A 25,102-nucleotide genomic window follows, 5' to 3' on the forward strand; every position below is an offset into this window, starting at 1 on the left:
CCATAAAACATTCAAGTCAGAAGAGACATAAAGTGCTGGAGTAACGCAGCCAGTCAAGCAGCAGGACCCAGAGTTACTTCAGCAGTTTGTCTTTTATGTAAACCAGCATCTGCAGTTTTTATAGGTCAGATGTGACTGGCTAAAGCGAAGAAAAATAATTGAAATAAAAATAAATAACTTCTATTTGACAGCAACAACAGAAGATATGGATATCCCGACTGTCCCCCTTCCAGATCTAAAGAAGGAACCTCCAGAACAGGTGTAGGAAGGAACTGCAGATGCTGGTTTACACCATAGCCAGAAAATGCTGGAATAACTCAAGGGTCATGCAACATCTCAGGCAAAAAGAAATAGGTGACATTTTGGGTCGAGAACCTTCAGATTGAAGAAGGATCTCGACTCGAAACGTCACCTATTCCTTTTCTCCATAGATGCTGCCTGACCCGCTCAGTTACTCCAGTTTTTTGTGCCAACCTCCAGAACATGGTGGTCGACCTAAAGAATTTCCATTGTTTTCTGTATCTATTTCAGATTTCCAGTATCTGCAATAAAAAAACCGTTTTGTTTTGGAAGTGGATGGGAAAATGGGATAATGTAGAACTAGTGTGAACTAAATTGTGGTATAGATACTTTAACATACTGGCGTCCAGGTTGCATGCAAATGACAAAACTATTCTGAGGTATGAAGAGGATAACAATCAAAATGCCGCAGTTAACACCAAATGAGCTACATTTGGTTATACATTGCCCACCACTATAAACCTCCCCAACTTTCCGCAGCAACACTCTGCTGCTTAATGCAATCTAAAACCTTCTGCAGCTTTCGCGCCAGAAATCGCGCCATTCTAAATTGATGGATAATACCATCTATGCATCGTAGTGTATCTTGGAAAAGTCACTCAAAAGAAACCATACTCCATCGGTAAATGCAACACGAAATGGGAATAACACCCCATGTGTATTTGTAGGTGGATGTGCGAGAGTTGATGATATGGGGATCAATGTCATTTGCAGGGACTGAGGACTTTGAAGTGATTGGTGACCACCCCTCCTGCGACTGTGCCGCTGGCACGGTCCGGGTCTAGCAGCGCGCGCGGGCGGTCGCGAGCGCGGGAAGTGTTGGCCCGGATTCCCGGGACATTTAATCTGCAGGATGGTGGAGCTCGGTGGTGCGGTGAGTCAGCCAGCTGTGCTTTATGGTCTGCATGCATTTAGTATCATATATGTTTCATTGTGTCCCCCCTCCCCTTCCGTGCGTGAATTGTATTCTCTTCTAATCTTTCAATTTTGCCGAGTAAATACACTGGTGTGGCGCGAAGACTTTATTTTCATCGATGAACTTTCAGAGTATCAAAAATACCACGAGGCCTCGTTTTCTAGTTTAAAACCACTGTTTCTCATGCAAATAATATAAATACGTAGAGGAATGTTTAGTAGGGCCTTTTCAGCGGAATTGCCGAAGAAAAGAAATCTCGAGAGTAATGAAAACGTACACATCAAATTTTAGTTGGACCTACATGTTTTACAATACCCTCCGCAATAGCGCTCAATATAATCATTTACAATTTAAGAATTATAAAGTACATTTAATAAGTTCCTATTGCACTTTTATGCTTTTTCGCAAACGCCAACTGTATTGTAGCGTGGTTTGTTTTGGTCCTTGTTTACGCCAAAAGTACGAACACAAAATTAGGAAGGGTTTAAGGAATGGAAACTCGTCAAGAACGTTTGTAAACTAATTTTTTCAGTTGTTCCATTTACTTAATATTAAAGTTATGACCATAATTACATTGTTCAAACTTTCTAGTTTAAAGATGGCTGGTTGATTAATTTTTAAATGAACGTGTGGGTTTGGGTTTATTATTGTCACGTGTACTGAGGTGCAGTGGAAAGCTTTGTTTTGGTGCTGTCCAATCAAGTCTGATAATTCTTAGACATCAATACAATCAAGCCAAATTCAAGTACAGCAAGTGGATTAAAGGGAAAGATAGTGTGCAGATTATAGTTCTCAGCATGGACACAAAATGCTGGAATAACTCAGCAGGTCAGGCAGCATCTCGAGAAAAGGAGTAGGCGATGTTTCAGGTCGGAAGCCTCCTTCAAACTGAAGAAAGACTTTCAGTCTGAAAAAGGGTTTTGATCCAAAATGTCACCTACTCCTTTTCTCTTGAGATGCTGCCTGACCCGCTAAGTTACTCCAACATTTTAGGTGTCTGTCTTTGGTATAAACCCGTGTCTGCTTCCCTTCCTAAACATTTTATCAGCTCCACTGTGAAATCTCCTTGTGGCATGCCTACTTTGAAGAAGTTCTCCCCTTCTCTGATGGGAGTTCTGCAACTATCAGTCTGAAGAAGGGTTCTGACCTGAAATGTCACCTACTCCTTTTATCCAGACATGCAGCCTGACCCCCTGAGTTACTCCAGTATTTTGTGTTTATCTTCGGTATAAACCAGCATTTGCAGTTCTTTCCTACACATAGTTCTCAGCATTGAAGAGGGGTTGTACCCTAGATAATGGAAGGACTGTTCAGAAGCCTGATAACAGTGAGAAAGATGCTACTTTTGAGTCTGGTGGTGCATACTTTTAAGTTTATGTATCTTCTGCGTGACAGGAGTGTGGAGAAGAGGGAAAGGCGGGGGTGGGAAAAATTTACCATTATGTTGGCTGCTTTCCCAAAGCAGCGTGAAGTGTAGCTGGAGTCAATGATGGGAAGTCTGGTCTCTGGTGGACGTGACTATATCCACAACTCCGCAATTTCTCACAGTCTTGGGTAGAGCTGTTCCCTAGCCAGCCTGTAATGCAACCTGACAGTAGAGACTACAGTGTAACTGTAGAAGTTCGTAAAAATTGTTGGAGACATGCCGAATTTCTTCAGTTTCTTGAGGAAGTTGGTGTGCCTTCTTGCTGTTGCTTCAAAATAGTTGATCCATGCCGAAGTGATGGTTGTAGAGGTTCACGTGTTGCATAAACACTGTTTAATATTTAAACGATACAGCTCAACAATTAGTACAAGAGGGCAAGGTGTGTGTGTTGGCGTGTTAACTGTGAGGTGAAGACTAACTCCGTTGTCTGCAGCACACCGCCAGCAGACCATCCCAGGTCGGCGTTGATTGGTCGGCCCAGATCACACCAGGTCTATGCGAGTGCACGAGCTCGACGAATGACGGTTCGGGACCAAAGTGGCTTGGGGCTGGCTGTTGTGAACTGGGGAGTTATGATGTCAGGGAAATCGGCCAAGATCCTGGCGTACTCGTTGGAGAAGGTCACCGAGCCAAGGTGGGGCGCAGTCAATTCGGCGTCAACGAGGAAACGCCGTCCCGAATGACGATCCCAGGTGTAGAGGAGGCGATGTTTTTGGCCGGCTGCGGTTGCCATTACCGACGGCCGGCCGAGGCGTTTCCCGGATGCATGCAGGGTGGTCGGCATCGGCAGGCCTCGGGGCCCCACCTTTGGTGGTAGTGGCACCACTTGTCCTTGCTGGTGCCATTCGTGGCCGACGTCACTGCCGCTCCTTCCGTGGAGGCTGGGACCGCCCGTATGACCTGCCGAGGCACAGCCGCCACCCCACTGATGGTGGCTCCACCCTGCTGTTTGGCTTGCCACAGCACGTCCGCACTGGCTGCCAGCCGTTGGGAGTCAGTTCATCCACGAGGAGCAGGCAAATGTCCTTAGGCATCTGCTTGAGGAAGACCTGTTTGAAAAGGAGGCAGGTATTGTGTCCATCCATCAGGGCGAGCATTTTGTTCATGAACACGGACGGTTTGCGGTCGTCTAGACCATTCATGTGCAGGGGTTTTGCCGCCCTGTCACGGTGGTTGAGACCGAAAGTGGCCTTGAGGAGAGTTCTGATCCCTTCATACATGTCAGCTGGTGGCTGGCGAAGGTAATCGATCAGGCGTCCGGCGGTGTCCTGGTCCGGCGCACTGACCACGTAATAGTGCTTGGTGATGTCGGCAGTTACCTGGCGGATGTGGAATTGGGCTTCGGCTTGTTCAAACCACACTTGGAGCTGTGATGTCCAGAAAGTGGGCAGTTTGAGTGAAACTACGTTCTGCTGATCTGGGTTGTCTCCTCCAGGCATGGTGAAATCCAAAAGTGGCCATTTTGGATCGTCGGGGTCACCACTGTAGAGGTTCACGTGTTGTATAAACACTCAGTTTAATATTTAAACGATACAGCTCAACAATTGTGCAAGAGGGCAAAATGTTTGTTAACATGTTGACTGCGAGGTGAAGCCTAGCTCCATCGTCCGCTGCACACCGCCAGCAGACCACCCAGGTCGGCATTGATTGGCTCAGATCACGCGAGTGCTCGAGCTCGACGAACAACGGTTCGAGACCAAGTGGCTCGGCCCGCCACATGGTAATATTTAAGCCAAGGGAAGTTCTTAACTATTTCCACTTTGGCACCATTGATACTCCACCCCACTTTCCACTACATCTGGAGTCATACAGCATAGAAACAGACCCTTCGGCGCAACTTGTCCACATCGACCAACATGCCGCATCTACACTAGTTCTATCTCTGCGTTTGGCCCATATCCTTCTAAACATAACCAATCTCTGTCCACTCCAAATGTGTTTTAAATGTGATAGTACCTGCCTTAACTACCTCCTCTGCCAGCTTGCTCCATATACCTACCATGCTTTGTGTAAAAAAAATGTTAACCTTCAGGTTCGTATTAAATCTTTCCTTTCTCACCTTAAACCTATGTCCTTTGGTTCTTAATTCCCTTACTCTGGGTAAAAGACGATACATTTACCCTATCTATTCCTCTCATGATCTTATTCTCTTCTATAAGATCACCACTCATCCTGCACTCCAAGGAATAAAGTCCTAGCCTGCTCAACCTCTCCCCACAGCTCAGGCCTTCGAGTCCTAACAACATCCTCATAAATCTTCTCTGCACCCTTTCCAGCTTGACAACATGTTTCCTGTAACAGCATGACCAAAACTGAACACTACTCTAAATGTGGCCTCACCAACGTCTTATATAACTGCAATATGACCTCCCAACTTCTATACCTAATACTCTGACTGATGAAGGCCAATGTGCTGAACGCCTTCTTGACTACCCTATCTACCTGTGACGCCAGTTTCAAGGAATGATGTACCTGCACTCCCCATAGCCCTGCCATTCACTGTGTAGGCCCTGGCCTGGTTAGACTTCCCAAAATGCAACACCTTGCATTTCTCTATATTAAATTTCATTAACCATTCCTCAGCCCTCCTGCCCAACCTATCAAAATCCTGCTGCAAATTTTGACATCCATCCTCGTTATCTGCAGTACTACCCACTTTAGTGCCGTCAGCAAACTTACTAATCATGCCTGGGTAAGAAAATAACTGCAGATGCTGGTACAAATCGAAGGTATTTATTCACAAAATGCTGGAGTAACTCAGCAGGTCAGGCAGCATCTCAGGAGAGAAGGAATGGGCGACGTTTCGGGTCGAGACGTCGCCCATTCCTTCTCTCCTGAGATGCTGCCTGACCTGCTGAGTTACTCCAGCATTTTTTGAATAAATACTAATCATGCCTTAGATGTTCCCATCCAAATCATTGAGAAAGGGTGGCAAACAGCAATGGGTCCTGTGCTGAACCTGAGGCACACCGCCAGTCACAGGCCTTGCAATCGGCTAGCTTTTCTTGTTTCCCATGCAAACTAACCTTCCAGGGAAGCCTAGTATGTGATGATACCTTGTCAAATACTTTGCTGAAATTCATACATACAGCCTCTACAGTTCTGCCCTCATCAACTTTTTTGGTCACATCTTAAAAAAACGATCAGATTTGTGAGACATGCTCTCCCACGTACAAAATCATGCTGACTATCTCTAATCAGCCCTTGTCCATTTAAATGCATGTATATCTTTGTACATTAATATGTTTTTGAAATCTTAGGGATAGTTCACTTTGTTCATATCTTTTTGCAGATGTCAAAATTGGTTGCAGAGATCTTTAATACAGAGAGCAATGATGAAGAGTTTATGGGTTTTCAAGAAAGTGACTTTGGCAATAGATATGGACGGTATAAACACATAAGTAAAATGCTGTATAAACAACCTTTTTTATTGATAGAAACATAGAAAATAGGTGCAGGAGTAGCCCTTCGAGCCCGCACCGCCGTTCAATATGATCATGGCTGATCATCCAAAATCAGTACCCTGTTCCTGGTTTCTCCCCATATCCCTTGATTCCATTAGCCCTAAGAGCTATATTTAACTATTTCTTCAAAACATTCAGTGAATTGACCTCTGCCTTCTGTGGCAGAGAATTCTACAGATTCACAACTCTGGGTGAAAAAGTTTTTCCTCATCTCAGTCCTAAATGGCCAACCCCTTATTCTTAAACAGTGATCCCTGGTTCTGGACTCCCCCAACATCGGAAGCATTTTTCTTGCATCCAGCCTGTCCAATCCCTTAAGAATTTCATATGTTTCTATAAGATCCCCTCTCATCCTTCTAAATTCCAATCGATCCATTCTTTCATCGTATTTCAGTCCCACTATCCCGGGAATTAACCTGGTGAACCTTCGCTGCACTCCCTCGATAGCAAGAATGTCCTTCCTCAAATTAGGAGACCAAAACTGCACACAATACTCCAGGTATGGTCTCACCAGGGCCCTGTACAACAGCAGGAAGACCTCCTTGCTCCTGTACTCATCTGCTCGCTATGAAGGCCAACATACCATTTGCTTTCTTCACTGTCTGCTGTACCTGCATGCTTACTTTCAGTGACTGATGTTCAAGGACACCCAGGTCTCATTGAACCTCCCCATTTCCTAATCTGACACCATTCAGATAATAATCTGCCTTCCTGTTCTTGCCACCAAAGTGAATAATCTCACATTTATCCACATTAAACTGCATCTGCCATGCATCTGCCTAGTCACCCAACCTATCCAAGTCACCCTGCAGCCTCATAGCATCCTCCTCGCAGCTCACACTACCACCCAGCTTTGTGTCATCCGCAAACTTGGAAATGTTACATTTAATTCCTTCGTCTAAGACGTTAACATATATATTGTAAATAACAGCATTGAACCTTGTGGTACCCCTCTAGTCACTGCCTGCCATTCTGAAAAGGACCCGTTAATTCCTACTCTTTCCTTCCTGTCTGCCAATCAGTTCTCTATCCATGTCAATACCATACCCACAATGCCATATGCTCTAATTTTGCACACTAATCTCTTGTGTGGGACCTTTTCAAAGGCTTTTTGAGAGTCCAAATACACCACATCCACTGGCTCTCCCTTGTTCATTCAGTATTTGGTTGAGTATTATATGAAAGTAAGCTATCTCACATTCCTAATACATTTTTAATTGCTGAGAAATAAAAGCAGAAGATGCTGGAAATTCAGGTGGAAATTCAGGTGGAAAGTGAAATAGAACCTGAAATGTAAACTCTGCTTTCCTCTCCACAGATGCTGCCTGATCTGCTGAGTGTTTCCAGCACTTTCTGTTTTAATATTTTAAGTGGCTGTTACCTGGCTTATCCTGTAAAAGTAGCAATTTGATTTGCCATCTTTCTGATTTTACGAGATGCTGTTCCTCTCACTGTTTACTAATCAATTTACATTGCCCCAACTGTAAAGTAGATTTGTAAGTCAAACGTGCGGTTTTGCCCTATAGATTTTGTGAGCTTATTTGGTCTAGAAATAAACATTCTTTTGGAACTGCTGACATTTATATAGAACTAGACGGCCGTGGACCCGTTGGGTCCTAATCTCTCCTGCGGCCGCGGCGACCCCCGTGGGGTGCAAACCTTTCCTGCGTGCCCGGCAATCCTCCCCCAACTGATCCAAAACTCTCCGGCGGACCTGGCAACCCTACATGCAAACCTCTCCTGCGGCCGCGGCAACCCCCGTTGGGTGCAATCCTTTCCTACCCTCCCCCAACTGACGGTCCTCCCGGCAGGGGTGGGGGAGTGCATTTATTGAAGTTTCAGCTCGACGGCTCAGCACCTCCCCCTGTTATTTGCCGTCACTCTGGTGGCTCCGCCCCCGCCGGCCATCATGGCCCCCTCTCATTGGCCATCACTTGGGCGGGTCCGATTGTGATGTCAAACGTGGTTCACGGCCAGGGAAAATGGAGAAGTGATTTTTTAAACTCTAAAATGTCAAGAACTTTAAGTATAACACCAATTTGAACAAAACTTCCTCCAGCCCACCACAGGACAATGGTGAGTAAGGTGGGCCTAAAATTGTCGATTGTCGACATGGCCTTGGTGGGCTGAAAGGCCCGTTTCCATGCTCTATCTCTAAAACTCATGAAGGTAGTTAGGAAATTTCCTGTCTAGCCAATGATGTCCAGATCCCAAAGATAAGCTTTTTTTTTTTTAAAGTGAATATACTAATTATAAATGGGCCATTTGGCCCCTCGTGCCTGTTTGCCATTTAATAGGATCAAGGCTGATATTATAATCTCAACTCCACAATCCCATCAACTCTTAGATATTTTATGTTAGTGATAAATACCATCTCTTACACCTTTGCATTACAAACATCCAAACTCTGCCACTGCCCTTTGAAAAAGAGCATTCCAAAGACAGTCAATGTTTGGAGAAAGAATGCTTTGTCTCGTTTATCTTGAATAGATTATCTTACTTTTAAATATTGACCTTTTTTTCTAGATTCTTCGAAAAGATGCATCCTCTCTAGAAACACCCTGTCAGGATTCATTAAGATTCTATGTTGCCATCAAGTCCGCTCTTGATCTTCTAATTTCTACCAAATACACCTATCCTCATCGACAATCAGCCCATTCTTGGTATTGGTCTGGTAAACCACCTTTTCATTGCTTCCAACACATTATCTGCCTTCCTTAAATAATCCAGAATGCGTTTTTGTGAATGCTTGGAATATCTTTATTCTGTATTTAATTCCCCATAGATTCAAAGAATATCATTCTGTTACTTTTGCGAATCACCTGATATACCTGCATGTATACAATACTTTATGTGTGAGGGCACAAAATTACCTCTGCATCCCTGCTTTGTATTCCTCACCATTTAGATAAAGAATTGGGCTGGGGCTTGACCTGTTCAAAACAACATTATGCACTTGAACCTCCTTGCATTCTTCCTCATCTCGACCTTTCTATGTGACCCTTTCTTTCCCTTTGGTTGTTTTGCTTGTCTTTTGAATGCATCCATCCTTTGCATCAACTATTTCACATTATTCTCTGGGATCTTCTGCATTCCTTATTTCACTTCTCTTTTACCAGTATTAGCTTCCAGTTTTGCTGTTCTCTACGACTGGAATCACTGTTTACCGAACCTTTCACACGAACTTCTTCGAGGTCATCGTTCATTGTTTGCTTTTCTAGACAATATTTTGCGCTAGAATTGGTTTAGAAATTGCTAATGTACTTCTTGGTTATAGAGTCATAGAGTGATACAGTATGGAAACAGGCCCTTCGGCCCAACTTGCCTACACCGGCCAACATATCCCAGCTACACTAGTCCAACCTGCCTGCGTTTGCTCCATATCTCTCCAAACTTGTCCTATCCATGTACCTAACTGTTTCTTAAATATTGGGATTGTCACAACCTCAACTACTACCTCTGGCAGCTTGTTCCATACAACCACCACCCTTTGTGTGAAAAGGTTACCCCTCAGATTAAATCTTTTCCCATTCACCTTGAACCTATGTCCTCTGTTCCTCGATTCCCCTACTCTGGGCAAGAGAGTCTGTGCATCTACCTGATTTATTCTTCTCATGATTTTGACTGAATCAAATCTAAATGTTTTGTTCCCCCATAGGGTCTTTGACATGACTTGTAGGAAACTTATGAATACATGTAATGAATTTATCCTCAAGATGATCTTTTCCAGCCTTATGTGCCAAATGCGCTTGAAAATTTGAGTACCACAATCATTGCTTTACCCTTTGTTAAAAGCTTCCATTTCTTGGTTGGTACTCTCTAACTGTAGAGCTCCGTTTTGAGGATGGATATGCTATAGATCACTCCCACCAAGGATTCTTTGTTTCTGAATTCCCAATTGAATCTACTTCCTGATTTTTCTGAACCAAGATAATTTTTCATTAGTGTCACCCTTTTTCTTTTTAAGAGAGGTAACCCACCAACTTTGCTGTTCTGTTTATACTTTTGAATGATCAAATACTGGCCTGAATACTGGCCTCATGGCTATTGCACCATATTCATTTATCTCAATTTCTGCTGATAATTGAGTGACCTTGTAATCAGCGCATTTGGATAAAGAGCGTTTAATTTTTTCCTTTACTGTTTTTCTCCTTTTAGCGACTGCTCTCTTAAGGGCCTGTCCTACTTACATTTTCAAAGAACGCCCACACTTTTCACAAAAATCCACTTAACCACTTAAAAATAAATAAATTTTAATACAGCTATTAGTAAACTGGAAGTAAATCCGGTTTATTCCATGTTACAGTGAAGCTTGGTTTTTAAGGACCCCATATAAGGTGTTATAGTTCAAAACTCTCAAGTACTTACCGACTTGTCAGTGATTTCAGCGAAAACCAGGACGCCGGAGAAGCATTGACAGCGTGGGAATTTTCACAATGTTTCAGAAGACGCTGTAATCTCGACCTGACTCGGTTTGTCGTGGTCATTGTCGTCGGGTAAAAGAAAAGTTTGGCGATCTGCTACGACTTTTAACAGTCACCAAAAAAATCGTCTAAGTGGGACAGGCCCTTTGATCACTTGCTCCTGTCCCATTTTGTCAATCATTTCAACACAATCTCACACTACATTCACTTCACAGTCACTTTATCACCACACTGCATTATTACCTTATTATTTACATTTATTTTTAATCCATCAGTCTGAAGAAGGGTCTCGACCCGAAACGTCACCCATTCCTTCTCTCCTAGATGCTGCCTGACCTGCTGTGTTACTCCAGCATTTTGTGATACCTACATTTAAAAAAAAAATTATTTCCCTTGTTTGAACTTTGTTGTAGTCCTCTTAATCTGCACTTTTTCCTTTCAGTCTTCCTCAAAGTAATCTATATCTTGAGAACATAGCCACTCTTGCTTTTATTTACTATTTGACCTCTCATGCATGTTCTGTCCTTCAATAAGGTCTTGGTCGACCAGAACAAATAAGTGTTGTTAATCCCGTTGAAGTCTTAAAGATCATGAGAATCGTATATTTTCACGTTTGCTTGTGAGGCGATAACATTTTGAAATCTAGATATATTCCACAAATTTGATTATTCTGTGCCAATCTTATCTTCTTATTATGTTTGCAGATACCAAAGGCGATAGCAGATATTTTTGATGCTCCAAGCGATGAGGAGTTTTGGGGTTTTCCAGAGGATGAATGTAATACATTACTTGATTATGCCCAGGACAAACCGGATAAAAACATAAATGTGAGTAGGATGTACTTTATTTTTAAAATTATACGTTCAGTGCTAATAGCATTCTGAATCTTGTTTCAGCAATTCAATCAAACGTGCTGTCTCTGTCTTGTGATTGAATTCCTGTGCAACAATGGGAAGTGTAAACGTACGCAGGAAAGTACGCCAAAAGTGTGTAGGGATTTTTAAACAAGCAGCTAAGATCAGTTTCATTTTCCTCCTGATTTATTTAGGTTTATTGAACATGCCATAGTGGGATTTGTACTCCTGTCCAGTTCCCTTCCAAAATCATTTAAACTTGTTTTTCTACAACAAACTGATTCCCCTTTGGCAGAGGGAGAAAATGTTTAGACTCTCTATTTACTGCAGTAGGTGGTGTTCAATCCCGCTTCAAGTCAGAGGGGTCCATATCTCCAGCAACCTAATCTGGTCTCCTCTTCTGATGCGACGATCAAGATAGTGCATCAGTGTATTTACTTTCCTTGGCACCTGAGAAGATTTGGCGTGGATTCTCTTGAACGTGCAGATGTGTTGGAGGAAATATTCTGACAGGATGCACCTCGGCCTGATTGGGCAAAAGCTCTGCTCATGGCTGCCTGATCCTGCAGAGAGTGGTGCACACAGTCCTGCCCATCACAGGCTCATCACTTCTATCCAGTCCATTTTCACGCTGTGTTGCATCAGACAAGCTGGAAGTATTGTCAAGGATGCCTCCCATCCTGCCCAATCCCTTTTCTCCAGCCAATTTCCGTATACCAATACTCTCCTCCACCTAGCAGAGCTGGTCCTTGCCCTCAACAACTTCTCCTTCGACTCCTCCCACTTCCTCCAAATCCAAGGCGTAACTATGGGCACTCGCATGGGTCCTAGCTATGCCTGCCCCTTTGTAGGGTACGTCGAACAATCACTGTTCCAGGCTTACACTGGTCCTATCCCCGAACTCTACCTCCGTTACATTGACGACTGCCTCCTGCACCCATGCAGAACTCGCTGACTTCATCAACTTCACGAATAATTTCCATCCTGTACTCAAATTCACTCGAACCATCTCCGACATCTCCCTACCATTTCTGGATCTCGCCGTCTCCATCGCGGGAGACAGACTATTGACCGACATCTACTACAAACCTACTGACTCCCATAGCTATCTAGATTACACTTCTTCCCACCCTGCTTCCTGTAAAGACTCTATCCCCAACTCCCAATTCCTCCATCTACGCCGCATCTGCGCCCAGGATGAAGTTTTCCATATTAGATCATCAGAGATGTCCTTATTCTTTAGGAAACGGGGGTTCCCCTCTTCCATTATGAGGCTCAGTAGGGTCTCCTTGATATCCCGCAGCTCCGCTCATATTCCCCCTCCCCCCATTCGCAACAAGAAAGGAGGCCCCCTTGTCCTCACCTTCCACCCCATCAGCCGTCGCATACACCATATAATCCTCCCAGCACTTTCGCCACCTCCAACGGGATCCCACTACTGGCCACATCTTCCCATCTCCACCCCTTTCTGCTTTCTGCAGAGACCGTTCCCTCAGCAACTCCCTGGTCAACTCGTCCCTTCCCACCCAAACCACCCATTCCCCAGGATACTTTCCCCTGCAACCGCAGGAGATGCAACACCTGTCCCATTACCTCCCCCCTTGACTCCATCCAAGGAGCCAAACAGTCTTTCAGGTGAGGCAGAGGTTCACTTGCACCTTCCAACCTCATCTATTGTATCCACTGCTCCAAATGTCAACGGCTGTACATCGGCGAGACCAAGTGCAGGCTCGGCGATCATTTCACTGAACACCTCGGCTCAGTCCGTCTAAACTCACCTGATCTCCCGGTGGCTCAGCACATCAACTCCCTTTCCCATTCCCAAACTGACCTTTCTGCCCTGGGCCTCCTCCATTGTCAGAGTGAGGCCCTGCGCAAATTGGAGGAACAGCACCTCATATTTTGCTTGGGCAGCTTACATCCCAGCGGTATGAACATTGACTTCTCTAACTTCAAATAGCCCTTGCTTTCCCTCTCTATCCCCTCATCCTTCCCAGTTCTCCCACCAGTCTTACTGTCTTCGACCACATTCTATCTTTGACCTGCCCACTCCCCTGACATCAGTCTGAAGAAGGGTCTCGATCCAAAACGTCACCCATTCATTCTCTCCAGAGATGCTGCCTGTCCAGCTTAGTTACTCCAGCATTTTGTGTCTACCATACGTGAATAATCAGCTCTTTCCACCGACCAAGTGTTTCCAGTGTTTTCTGCTGCTTAAAGATTTGGACTGCTGTGTTTTGGATGTTGCTTATATAAAATGTTATTTGGATTTTGAATGAACAGAATTAATCTGCAAACATGGTCCATGATAGTAACTCACACGGTCCATGATAGTAACTCACACAGTCCATGATAGTAACTCACACGGTCCATGATAGTAACTCACACGGTCCATGATAGTAACTCACACGGTCCATGATAGTAACTCACACGGTCCATGATAGTAACTCACACGGTCCATGATAGTAACTCACACGGTCCATGATAGTAACTCACATGGTCCATGATAGTAACTCACATGGTCCATGATAGTAACTCACATGGTCCATGATAGTAACTCACATGGTCCATGATAATAATTCACATGGTCCATGATAAGTCACAAACCAGTGCTACTCGCCGGGGTTTGTACTTCTTTGCTTTCTCCCTTCATTGGGAGTGCACCATCATTTGATAATGCTCCTGTTCAGCTGCTATGGACATTTTTGCATTAACATATGACACAGACGGTGACTATGTGTTCCAGAGACAGGAGTACAAATCCCACTATGGCATCTTCAATAAACCCAAATACGTCAGGAGGAAAATGAAACTGGTCTTAGCTGCTTGTTTAAAATTTCCTGCATACCTTCGGCGTGCCCTCTTCCCTCCCCACGCCTGGACAATTTGAGATGGTAATAAATGTCTTGCCACTGATGCCAACATACTGCGAAGAGATTTGTTTTCAAAAAGCTCAACTGAAAAGTCCAACTGAGTTTCTGTAGAATAATGTCAATTTCCTTTTTTATTAAAACAATACCCTGTGGCCAATGAAGTGGAGCTCCATTTTATAAATAATCGCTATTGACATTGGAATTTGCAGCTACTTCTGAACAATTGGTTTGTTTATGTAGATTTCATTATATGGACTTCTTCTCTAAACTCCTTTTGTTCACTTTTGGCTTTCAGGTTTCCAAATTCCAGTCCAAGTACATTACAGAAGAGTTGATTGAAGTTTTCACAGATGATAGTTGCTCAGCTGATTATGTTTTTGAAGGGTTCCCTTCAAGTACTTTTGAATCTAATGGTGAGCTGGATTTGAAGGTAAGGACTACGATAGAGAGAATTTATTTTACTGTCAAACTCATTAGTTGGATAATCCTATTTTTCTTTCCCTCTTTAAATACTTGTATTTCTCCCCTTTATTGGTGGTAACAGTTAAAATAATATTTGTATTAAATGCGTATAGCAGCAAGTGCGAATGACTGTTTTAGTTATTGGCCTCTTTCCCCCAACAAACTGCAATTGTTAGTTGTGAGTGGGCATTACAGAGAGACCTTCTGTTTAATTTACTTGGGCTGCCTTCAAACACTGACAAAATGACAATAGACCAAACGTCAAACTGTTCATGCAATGTGTAAGAAAAGGCAGCATTCATGTACGTCTGTTTCATTTTTATTGCTATTAAGTTATAAATCCCATATGTGTTTTTAGTACATACAGGCAGTCACCTAATATTGTAAGTAGAAGTGCAAGCTTATGTTTCTTGTCCTTGTAGTCCATGAGTTCGGAAATGGAGGATGAAGATGAAGGTTTTACTGAATGTGACGAGGAGGAGGAGGAGGACGATGATGACCTATCTTCCATTGAAAGTGAAATGGAACCAACATCAAGGAAACCCCATTTTGGACTGTGTGTGGCATTCAAATTTCCAACAAGGCGGCCAGCAAAGAGAAAGGAGCGCGAGCTGGATGTGTCTGAGTCTGAATCAGATGACGACTCTGGGTCAAGGAAGAAGCGGTCTAATGTTTTGCTAAAGCGAGCCATGAACATTAAAGAGAATAAAGAGATGGTAGGAGTAGATTTGAGTAGTATTTGCTTATTTACAAAATACTTGCTTAATGAGTTGTGTAATTGTGCTGCTTATGTCTGTTTGCAACTCTGAGAATCATCTTATATGTTTCCACGCAAGGCAACTATGTTTGCAAGTTGTCATTCCTTGTATTTTTCAGAACTTAATAGAGGATGCCATCTGTCATGTATATATTTGTTGCTTGTATAACATTTGGAATGTTTTGCTTTTTCCCTCGAATAATGAAATGAAGGTCATATAGGCCAACCAACATAAATTAGTTTAATGGCTTTTTGTAGGCCATCTTACTTATACTGGTATTTAATTAATTTTACACTTATGTTAGCAAGTCAGCAGAATTAGATGATATAAACAAAAGGTGAATACTGACAAACATCCACCATATTTCTTTTCCCTGTGGCGTCTCTTCACTGCACCATGTTATTTACACTTTCAGGATCTGGCAGGGCCAGTACTTGCAGCCCATCTCCAATTCATAAGTTCATAAGTCATATTCGGCCCATCGAGTCTACTCTGCCATTCAATCATTGCAGGTGTTTCTCCCTCTCAACCCCATTGTCCTGCCTTCTCATAACCTTTGACCCCCTTACTAATCAAGACCATCTTCACCTTAAAATATCCAATGACGGATTCTGCATCCGTCTGTGGCAATGAATTCCACAGATTCACCTTCGTCTGGCTAAAGAAAAATCGTCCTTGTCTCCTTTCTAAAGATATGTCCTTTTATTCTGAGGTTGTGCCCTCTGTTCCTGGACTCTCCCAATAATAAACATCATACCCATTCTATCCAGGCCTTTCACTATTCAGTAGATTTCAAAGAGGTCCAGTGACTACAGGCCCAGAGCTGTCAAATACTCATAATATGTTAACCTAACCACGCAAGGATCATTCTCGTAAACCTCCTCTACCCTCTCCAAAGCCAGCACATCCCTCCTCAGAATGGCACCCAAAACTGCTCACAATCTGTGCTCTGACCTGTGCCATATTAAGCATCAGCATTACATCCTTGCTTTTATATTCTGGTCCTCTCAAAATGAATACTAGCATTGCATTTGCCTTCCTTACTGCTGATTCACCTTACAAATTAACCCGTTGAGAATCCTGCACCACTACTCCCAAGTCCCTTTGCACCTCCAATTTCTGAATCCTCTCCCCATTTAGAAAATTGTTTATGCCTTTATTCCCACCAAAGTGCATGACTGCGCACTTTACTATGCTGCATTCCATCTGCCACATCTTTCCGCACTCTACCAATGTGTCCTAGTCCTTCTGCAGACTTCCTGCTCCCTCTACACTACTGCTCCTCCACCCATCTTGCCCTAGAAAAGGTGGCAAGCTGCTTTATTGTGGTGCTAACCATACTGATGAGGGTACTCCCGCAGTGCTGTAGGGTAGGGTGCCAAGATCTAGATCCATTGATGAAGTACAGACAGTATATTTCCAAATCAAGGTGGCACTTTACTTAGAGGGGAACCTGCAAGAATTGCTGTTCTCAGGCGTGTGCTGCTGTTGTGCTATTTGGTGATGGAGGCTGTAGGTTTGAGGCATTGTTGGTGTAGGCTTAACAAGTGACTAAAGGGCTTTTTGCAACTACTCTATACTGGTGGTGGAAATGTTGAATGTTTAGAGTGGTTCGCAGAGTGCCAGTCAAGCATTCTGTCCTGGATGGTGTTCAGGTGTTCGAGAGGTGTCAGCATTGATTCGTTCACTTGAAAGACATTGGGGTGTTTGGAGGAAATTCACCTGACAGAATATCTCTCCTCTGGTCAGCCAGATTATATGTGTGCCAGGTCTAGTAGAGTTTCTGGTCATTGCATCTGTGTATTGATCTGTGTTGGGTGGATGGGTTTGTTGGCAATAGGTAAAGCAACTGAAAGTCAAGATTAAGTGGTTAGATTTTCACTAGTTGAGTTTGGCCATTGCCTGGCAGTATCATTGTGGGCATGTTACTTGTCATATTATCAGCCCACACCTGCATGCATTTGCTAAGGAGTTGCAAATGGAATTGACATTGTCTAGCCATCAGGGACATTCTCATTCTTTGAAGAAAGGTTAGTCACTAACAAAGTGACTAAAGTAAGTTGTACCCACATTACTGCTCGGAGGAACTCCTGTAGTGATGTCCTGGAGTTGGTATCATTGACATCTCCTAGCCCCCACCTTCCTCTTTGAAAGGTATGACTGCAACTTTTAGTGTTTTTTCTTTTAATGCCCACTCATTTCAGTTTGGCGCTGGCATGTTGATGTCACATTTGGCCAGATACCGTCTTACAATAGACAATAATAGACAATAGGTGCAGGAGGAGGCCATTCGGCCCTTCGAGCCAGCACCGCCATTCAATGTGATCATGGTTGATCATTCTCAATCAGTACCCCGTTCCTGCTTTCTCCCCATAACCCCCTAACTCCGCTATCCTTAAGAGCTCTATCTAGCTCTCTCTTGAATGTATTCAGAGAATTGGCCTCCACTGCTCTCTGAGGCAGAGAATTCCACAGATTCACAACTCTGACTAAAAAAGTTTTTCCTCATCTCTGTTCTAAATGGCCTACCCCTTATTCTTAAACTGTGGCCCCTGGTTCTGGACTCCCCCAACATTGGGAGCATGTTTCCTGCCTCTAACGTGTCCAACCCCTTAATAATCCTTGATGTCGCTGACCATTGTTTTCGCGGTGTTTATACAACTCAGCTCTGGGCATCAGTGAATAGGTCATTGAGAAGTGCCATTTGACAGCCCTGTTGATGATGGGTTCCATTGGTGATGAGTTTTGTAGATTAGCATCAGACATTTGAACTCTGCAGATGAATACCAGTAGTGATCACAGTTAAAAATTAATAGCAAGGAACTGCAGATGCTGGTTTATACCAAAGATGGACACAAAATGCTGGAGTAACCCAGCCGGTCGGGCAGCATCTCTGGAGAAAATGGATAGTTGACATTTCGGGTCAATACGTTTCCTCACAGTTAATGCTAGCATTGGATATGATAACCCATCTTTAAAATACCCAAATATCTTGATTGACATTTGCTTTGAACAAATCCCAAACCCAATCTGATACTTTTAAAATATTTTAAGTTTGTATTAGCTGCTATAATCTGCTGCTCCTTTTTTAAAAGAAGTTTTTGACAGTAACGATTTGGTATGCACCAATTTTAGCATGTGAAATTCTCCCCTTTCATAAAATGCTGCATACAATCAAACGAAAGGCAATGCGTATGTTGTAGTTGATGGAGAAATGGATATGTTGGTGATGAATATTAAAGTGCTCATAAATTACCTGGTAAATTAATAAAATTACTTGTTACTGAGACACACAGGGTGTCATGGTCGATCTATGCCTCTACAAGGAAGTTCAACCTAACCTGTGGTAATTTTTAGTCCATTGCATAATCTGGTATACTGGTTTTAATCTTTTGTTTTGGTATACCTTTTTTTTAACGTGTTATTCGATTTTGTTTTTTAGCTTGCTAAACTAATGGCAGAATTAAAAACAATGCCTGGACTCTTTCCAGTGAATGGACAGACTTCACCTTCAGTAAGTATGGTATAATACTCACAATTTGTATATTATCTTATTGAAATTGCCATGTATGAGAAGTGATATTTTATCATCCAGGAAAGTGGTATTTTTCTCCAAATCTAAATCACCTCCACTCTAGAAGTGAGGACAACAATCTGGTATTTTATTGTACCAAGGAAGTTTGGTGATATAGAATCCATCTCACAGATGACATGTCCAGTGTGCCCTCTCTGAAAGAAGCAAGGGGCAAATGCCTCCGAGGCATTTTATTATGTGTTCAATTTCCAGTGTTCTTTTGAATTATGATGAACTCTGCCCAGTCCATCACGGGCACTGACCTCCCTAACATCTAAGGGATTTACAGGAGTTTCTGCCTCAAAACAGTAGTCTGCATAATAGGGGACCATGACCATGCATGACCAGCATGGCCATGGTTTCATTTCTCATCTGTCATCGGGAAGAAATTTTAGGAGCCTGAAAACTGTAGTGTCCAGCTTCAGTAGCAGCTTCTTCTCAACAAACAGACTAAGCTGCATTGGGGGGGGGGGGGGGGGGCATTGTTTTATTATTATTGTTTTTAATATATAATAATTATTGTTCCATTTTGGGGCATAAGACAATGAAGCTCTTGAAAAAAAAAAATACTTGAACTGTGTGTGTGATATGTTTCTCTATTCAAGTGCAACATTCTTATCTTTTCAGAAAAAGAAAAGAACTCCAAAGAGAACTTTTTCTGAAGGAAAGATTGAACGCCGTGTGAATCCAACCAGAAATGCACGGCCTCCTGAGAGGTTTTCTGTGGAAAAGCTTGCGATTTCTCCAACCAAACTTATGGACCAAGTGAAAAACTTCCGTTTGAGATCTGATCTATCAGATCGTTTTGTTGAGGTAGTGGACATCTTCTGGAAAGGATTTTTTAATTTTAGTGCACTGCCTAAAAATCCAAGTATAGATATAATTTCAGAATAATTACAGCATTTTGCCTTTTTGCTTTAAATTTGCAACCAGGACATTACGGATTAAATGAGCTACTACTGAAATAACTGACCACTGTAATGTGTTGTTGTTTAGTTACAATTTCATGGTATGTATGTCTGTACAATTTAATTGTTCTTATTTCTAATTGTAGTTAATTTGAATTTGTTGGTTTAAATTTAGATTTTTTTAATACACTTTATAGGATGAAAGTTTAAAGAAAAGGAGGCGAAGATCTTTCAATTGCAAGCCAAGATTCGCTGATAATATCACAGAAGAGGATTTGGAAAATATTGCCATCACTGTTAAAGATAAAATATATGATCGTTGTATGGTAATTGTCAGACCTTTTTCTAACACTATTGAATGGATCTTTCAAGTCAGAAACTCGTACATTATTTTGATGTTTAAACATTTAACTGCTTTATAAACCAGTATATTCATTTTAAATGATATGCTACTTTGGGGCTGCATTGCTTTCAGGTGGTATGTAGAATGACAGCATATTATCATTATCTGTCATGGTCTCTTATGACTGTCCTGTAATAAATTTATTACTTTATACAATACTTTTTCCCCAACATGGTTTAATATTAATTCTGCTGTAAATTTTGCAAAACTGACTAACTTTGAGATTCCACATTCAGAGATAATCTCAGAAAATCAGTGTTAATAATTTTCTACCATGTTTTAAAATTGAGATTGCTCCCCTAATGTCACAATAAAAAGGAAAAATGTTTTTCTTTGTATGCATGTAGGGAAGCACTTGCCATCAATGTCGGCAGAAGACAATAGATACAAAGACGATCTGTCGTAATCGTGATTGTTATGGTGTAAGAGGACAATTTTGTGGACCCTGTTTGCGCAATCGATATGGAGAAAATGTGAGATCGGCCCTTCTAAACCCTGTATGTATATATACTTAAGTGTTAAATGTGCTGTATGGCCATAAGTTGCTAGATGTTAATTACTGTGTCCTTTTCCATAGTAACACAATCTTTGTTGTGCTTGAAAAGATACAATACCAACTTGTTAACTCAGCATATATAATGGTGGCTGCACATTAAATTCTTAAAATTTAGTTCAAATGAAATGGTGAAAATGTAGAGCTACGTGTACCTGCTTCCATCCAAGAACTTACTCATGGATGAATTTTCAATCTATATTTGTCTTTTCTTGTACTTCATTTATTTGTTAAATCTGAATTGCAACCCATTTTTGAATCCTAAACAAGTTTGTATGGTGGTAAACTTGCATTTTGTGCAAGATTTACATGATTAGGTGTCACTTGTACTCTTTGGCATATATAGATCATCTTGTCAGTTGAGCAGGCACCAGATCGGGATTAGCATTTATTTGAACACAGCATTAAATCAGTATTTTAAAACTAAGCAGGAGAATTTCAAAACGTTTTCTTCTGGGGCAATTTCACATATACACTGGAAATAAAAGGACAAAAAGGAGTTAGCATGAAATACCTGGCATGTCCAGATGTTGCAGACCTTAATAGGGCCCCTTTTTAAAGAGGAACGAGTTTCAGAAGCCGTTGCAGATGTTTAATTTTAGGTGGGGTGTGGGATGGCAAGGAATGAAACCTTGCACTCTTGTCCTGGCAAGTTGCATTCTTATTCTAGTATAATGGGGTAATTCGATGTTAGCAAACCTGCGCTTTGGAGAAAACTTGGGCCTGGATAGAGTGAGTGTGTAGAGGATGTTTCCACTAGTGGGAGAATCTAGGACCAGAGGCCATAGCCACAGAATAAAAGGACATACCTTTAGAAAGGAGATGAGAAGGAATTTCTTTAGTCAGAGGGTGGTGAATTTGTGGAATTCATTGCCACAGATGGCTGTGAACACTGTCAATGGATACTTTTGGCGGAGATTTGACAGATTCTTGATTATGTGATCGGAGCAGAATTAGGCCATTTGACCCTTCAAATCTACTCTGCCATTCAATCCTGGCTGATCGATCTTTCCCTCCTAAGGGTATCAGGGGTAATGGGGCGAAGGCAGGCGAATGGGGTTGAGAGGGAAAGATAGATCAGTCGTGATTGAATGCTGGAATAGACTTGATGGGCTGAATGGGCTAATTCTGATCCTAGAACTGATCAATGTATAGAGGATCTTTGGTAGAAATCCTAGGCAGGTTCACAAGTCCACTGCTCTAACTGGTTGAGTGGACATTTTACAGGGCTATTGATCTGTAATGCTGAACGTTTTTTTTTGTTGTAGGACTGGGTTTGCCCTCCTTGCAGAGGGATCTGCAATTGTAGCTTCTGCCGTCGTCGGGATGGCCGGTGTGCCACGGGGATTCTTGTTCACTTGGCAAAATTTTATGGATATGATAATGTTCAAGCCTATTTGGAAAGGTAAGAGAATGAAATTGATTGGGATTTTGTGGATATGTCCACTGAATATGTCCACTGAATATTACTTTCACTGCTAGGTGAGAGCATTGGCGCAGCAATTAAATAAATGTATAACACAGAAATGGGCCTTTCAGCACATCCCATAGTCATGTAGCATGGAAACAGGGCCTTCAGCCCAAGATAACCCATCTACACAAATCCCTCTGAATCTTTCCTATCCATGTAACTGTCCAAATGTCTTTTAATTGTTGTACCTGCCTCAACTATCTAGCAGCCCATTCCATATACCCACCATCCTATGTGTGTAAAAGAAAAAGTTGCCCCTCAGGTTCCTATTAAATCTTTATTTTATCACCTTAATCCAACGTCCTCTGGTTCATGATTCTCCTACTGCGTAAATAGGGGTCAGTCAGGTTTGTATCTTTAGTTTGCTGAGGTGCTGCCCTTCAAGGCCAGGTTTCAATCCTGACATCCAGTGCTCATTGTGTGGTGTTTTCATGTTCTCTCTGGACCACCCGTCTTCCCTTCCACATTCCAAAGATGTGTGAATTGATAGGAATGCAAGGAGTAATGAAATAGGATTTTTCTGAGCATAGACTTGGTGGACCAAACGACCTCCTTTTTTTTTTAAGGAAATATGTGCCATCTAGACTGAATTGGAAATTTTTAGCTAGTCAGAGAGTATTGTAGTTGAATCCACCTCAGTCCAGTGCAGCAAGCTGAGTACAGGAATAAAGAGGTGTTTCTGCAGTTGTACAGGGCCCTGGTGAGACCACACCGGGAGTACTGTGTGCAGTTTTGGTCTCCTAATTTGAGGAAGGACATCCTTGTTATTGAGGCAGTGCAGCGTTGGTTCATGAGGTTAATCCCCGGGATTGTCATACGAGGAAGGATTGGAAAGACTGGCTTGTATTCACTGGAATTTAGAAGGATGAGAGGGAATCTGATAGAAACGTATAAAATTATAAAAGAACTGGACAAGCTAGATGCAGGAAAAATGTTCCCAATATTGGGGGAGTCCAGAACCAGGGGCCACAGTCTGAGAATAAAGGGGAGGCCATTTAAAACTGCGATGAGAAAAAACTTTTTCTGAGTTGTGAATTTGTGGAATTCTCTGCCACAGAAGGCAGTAGAGATCAATTCACTGGATGAATTTAAAAGAGAGTTAGATAGAGCTCTAGGGGCTACCAGAATCAGGGGAGCAGGCAGGTATGGGTTACTGATTGTGGATGATCACAATGAATGGTGGTGCTGGCTCGAAGGGCCAAAAGGCCTCCTCCTGCACCTATTTTCTATGTTTTTTAAGCTTCAAAAAGAATTATACCCTTCTGATTTTAAACTTTCAAACCTGAAACCATTCATTCACTGTAATTACTATAAACAGTACTTTAAAAAATAGTTTCTCAATGTTTTCAAATAAGAACAAGTCTTTTTGATTACTTACTGTTAACTGACATGTTTTATTTTAGTTTACAGAAACAACTAATTGAAGATTAAGACAGGAACTAGGATCTGTTAAGATTCAGCCTCCTTTAAAGTTTTACTTCAACGCCAATGAAACAAAAAACATTATTTTTACAACTAGGTAACTATTGATGCTTGGAAATACTTCACTGCAATAACTAAAATATAATGTCTGGAAGCTGAGTTTGTTTTTCTAAATAGCTTCAGCAGTTGAAAATGTTTTTTATTGTTTAAACGCTTGTTCAAATCGGTTTTACATACAAATAGGTGATTTCTGGTGTTAGTTACAATGTTATTATCTAAATTGCAAGTCAATGTTTAATTCTGCTACTCTGGTAAATGTTTTATGTACATTGACCATATTAACACTAAATGAGGGGTTAACATAATGTCTTATGCATATGTGCATCTGAGTATATATTTGACACTGCATAATGACTAATAATTAAAACTGGAAATGTTTGATAATTCAGCAACATGAGCATTAGATTTGTTTGAAATGTTAATCTGAAGTTTTTTGATGTTTAGAACTTACCATGTGTGGCATAAAAAGCATGTAAAATAAATGTACAATTTCTAACAAATGTTGCATAATTAAAAAAATGGGTATATGTGTTGTGCCATACAAACAGTTCTATCAGTTACATTTTCTTACGAATATGACATTGCAGCCTACTGGTCACTTAATTTATTGCCAGTATATTATGAATTATATTTCATGCAACTACTTTAGAAGTTACATGTCAGATTTAAATTGTTTTCAAAACTCAGCACTATATACATACATGTGGAACATTACACTTTGTCTTTGCAATTCTGTCCATTGAACCAAATTTAGTTCTTGGATAAAAAAGTAACTTTCAGGTTAATCTTTACTACTATCAATGGTTGGTAATGTATCTTTAAACTGATAAGAGCAAGGCTACTCCAGAAATAATCCATTTGGCAGGCTTCGCTCTGGTCTTTAGATTGAATGTCCAAACATAGGTAGGTCCTCTGATTTTGGTTTTGTAAACTGGACATTGGTAAATGTTCTTCAATTCTTCCCTATCTGCTGGAGTAGCCCGCACAAAGATAATAGGCACTGGGGAAGCAAGTTCTTTAAGATGTGCTTCTGCAATGATGCCATTCTGAATGTCCCATTTTGCTCCTAAAAGAATTGTCAAATGTAAAACATGTTATTACTGCTTGTAAGGTGTGGGATAAACATAATGAAAATAATTTTAATTTTAAATTGTGGAGCATGAAATGGTAGGGAAAAGACGCTAACAGGACGGAGTAAATCACCACAGCCTCCCTCTACCCAGCCTGCCGATCT

General features: G+C 41.8%; 2 protein-coding genes across 2 annotated transcripts in view; one reads left to right on the plus strand and one right to left on the minus strand.

Annotated features, from left to right (window-relative positions):
• The first annotated feature begins 1,129 nt into the window (after positions 1-1,129).
• Positions 1,130-24,333, plus strand: cdca7b (cell division cycle associated 7b). Its single transcript, XM_078421655.1, has 10 exons — positions 1,130-1,174; positions 11,235-11,357; positions 14,553-14,687; positions 15,142-15,435; positions 18,920-18,991; positions 19,679-19,864; positions 20,157-20,285; positions 20,710-20,859; positions 22,184-22,320; positions 23,790-24,333. Exons 1-10 carry the CDS (start codon positions 1,154-1,156, stop codon positions 23,815-23,817), a joined length of 1,275 nt encoding a protein of 424 aa, XP_078277781.1. The 5' UTR covers positions 1,130-1,153; the 3' UTR covers positions 23,818-24,333.
• The window catches only part of LOC144605954 (dynein axonemal heavy chain 11-like), a 261,975-nt gene continuing 260,655 nt past the window's right edge, over positions 23,783-25,102 (minus strand). Inside the window, exon 82 of the mRNA XM_078421667.1 lies at positions 23,783-24,934. Within this exon, the coding sequence (XP_078277793.1) occupies positions 24,687-24,934 (248 nt within the window). The 3' untranslated portion in view covers positions 23,783-24,686. The remainder of the gene's footprint in view (positions 24,935-25,102) is intronic.

The sequence above is a fragment of the Rhinoraja longicauda genome, chromosome 2, assembly GCF_053455715.1.
Source record: "Rhinoraja longicauda isolate Sanriku21f chromosome 2, sRhiLon1.1, whole genome shotgun sequence".
Taxonomy (NCBI): domain Eukaryota; kingdom Metazoa; phylum Chordata; class Chondrichthyes; order Rajiformes; family Arhynchobatidae; genus Rhinoraja; species Rhinoraja longicauda.

Bases quoted from the DNA above. Each gene is read 5' to 3' on its own strand.
- cdca7b (XM_078421655.1), top strand. From the start codon at position 1,154: ATGGTGGAGCTCGGTGGTGCG. The intron at 11,358-14,552 runs GTGAGTAGGATG...TTTGGCTTTCAG, and splicing joins AACCGGATAAAAACATAAAT to GTTTCCAAATTCCAGTCCAA. The intron at 14,688-15,141 runs GTAAGGACTACG...TTGTCCTTGTAG, and splicing joins ATGGTGAGCTGGATTTGAAG to TCCATGAGTTCGGAAATGGA.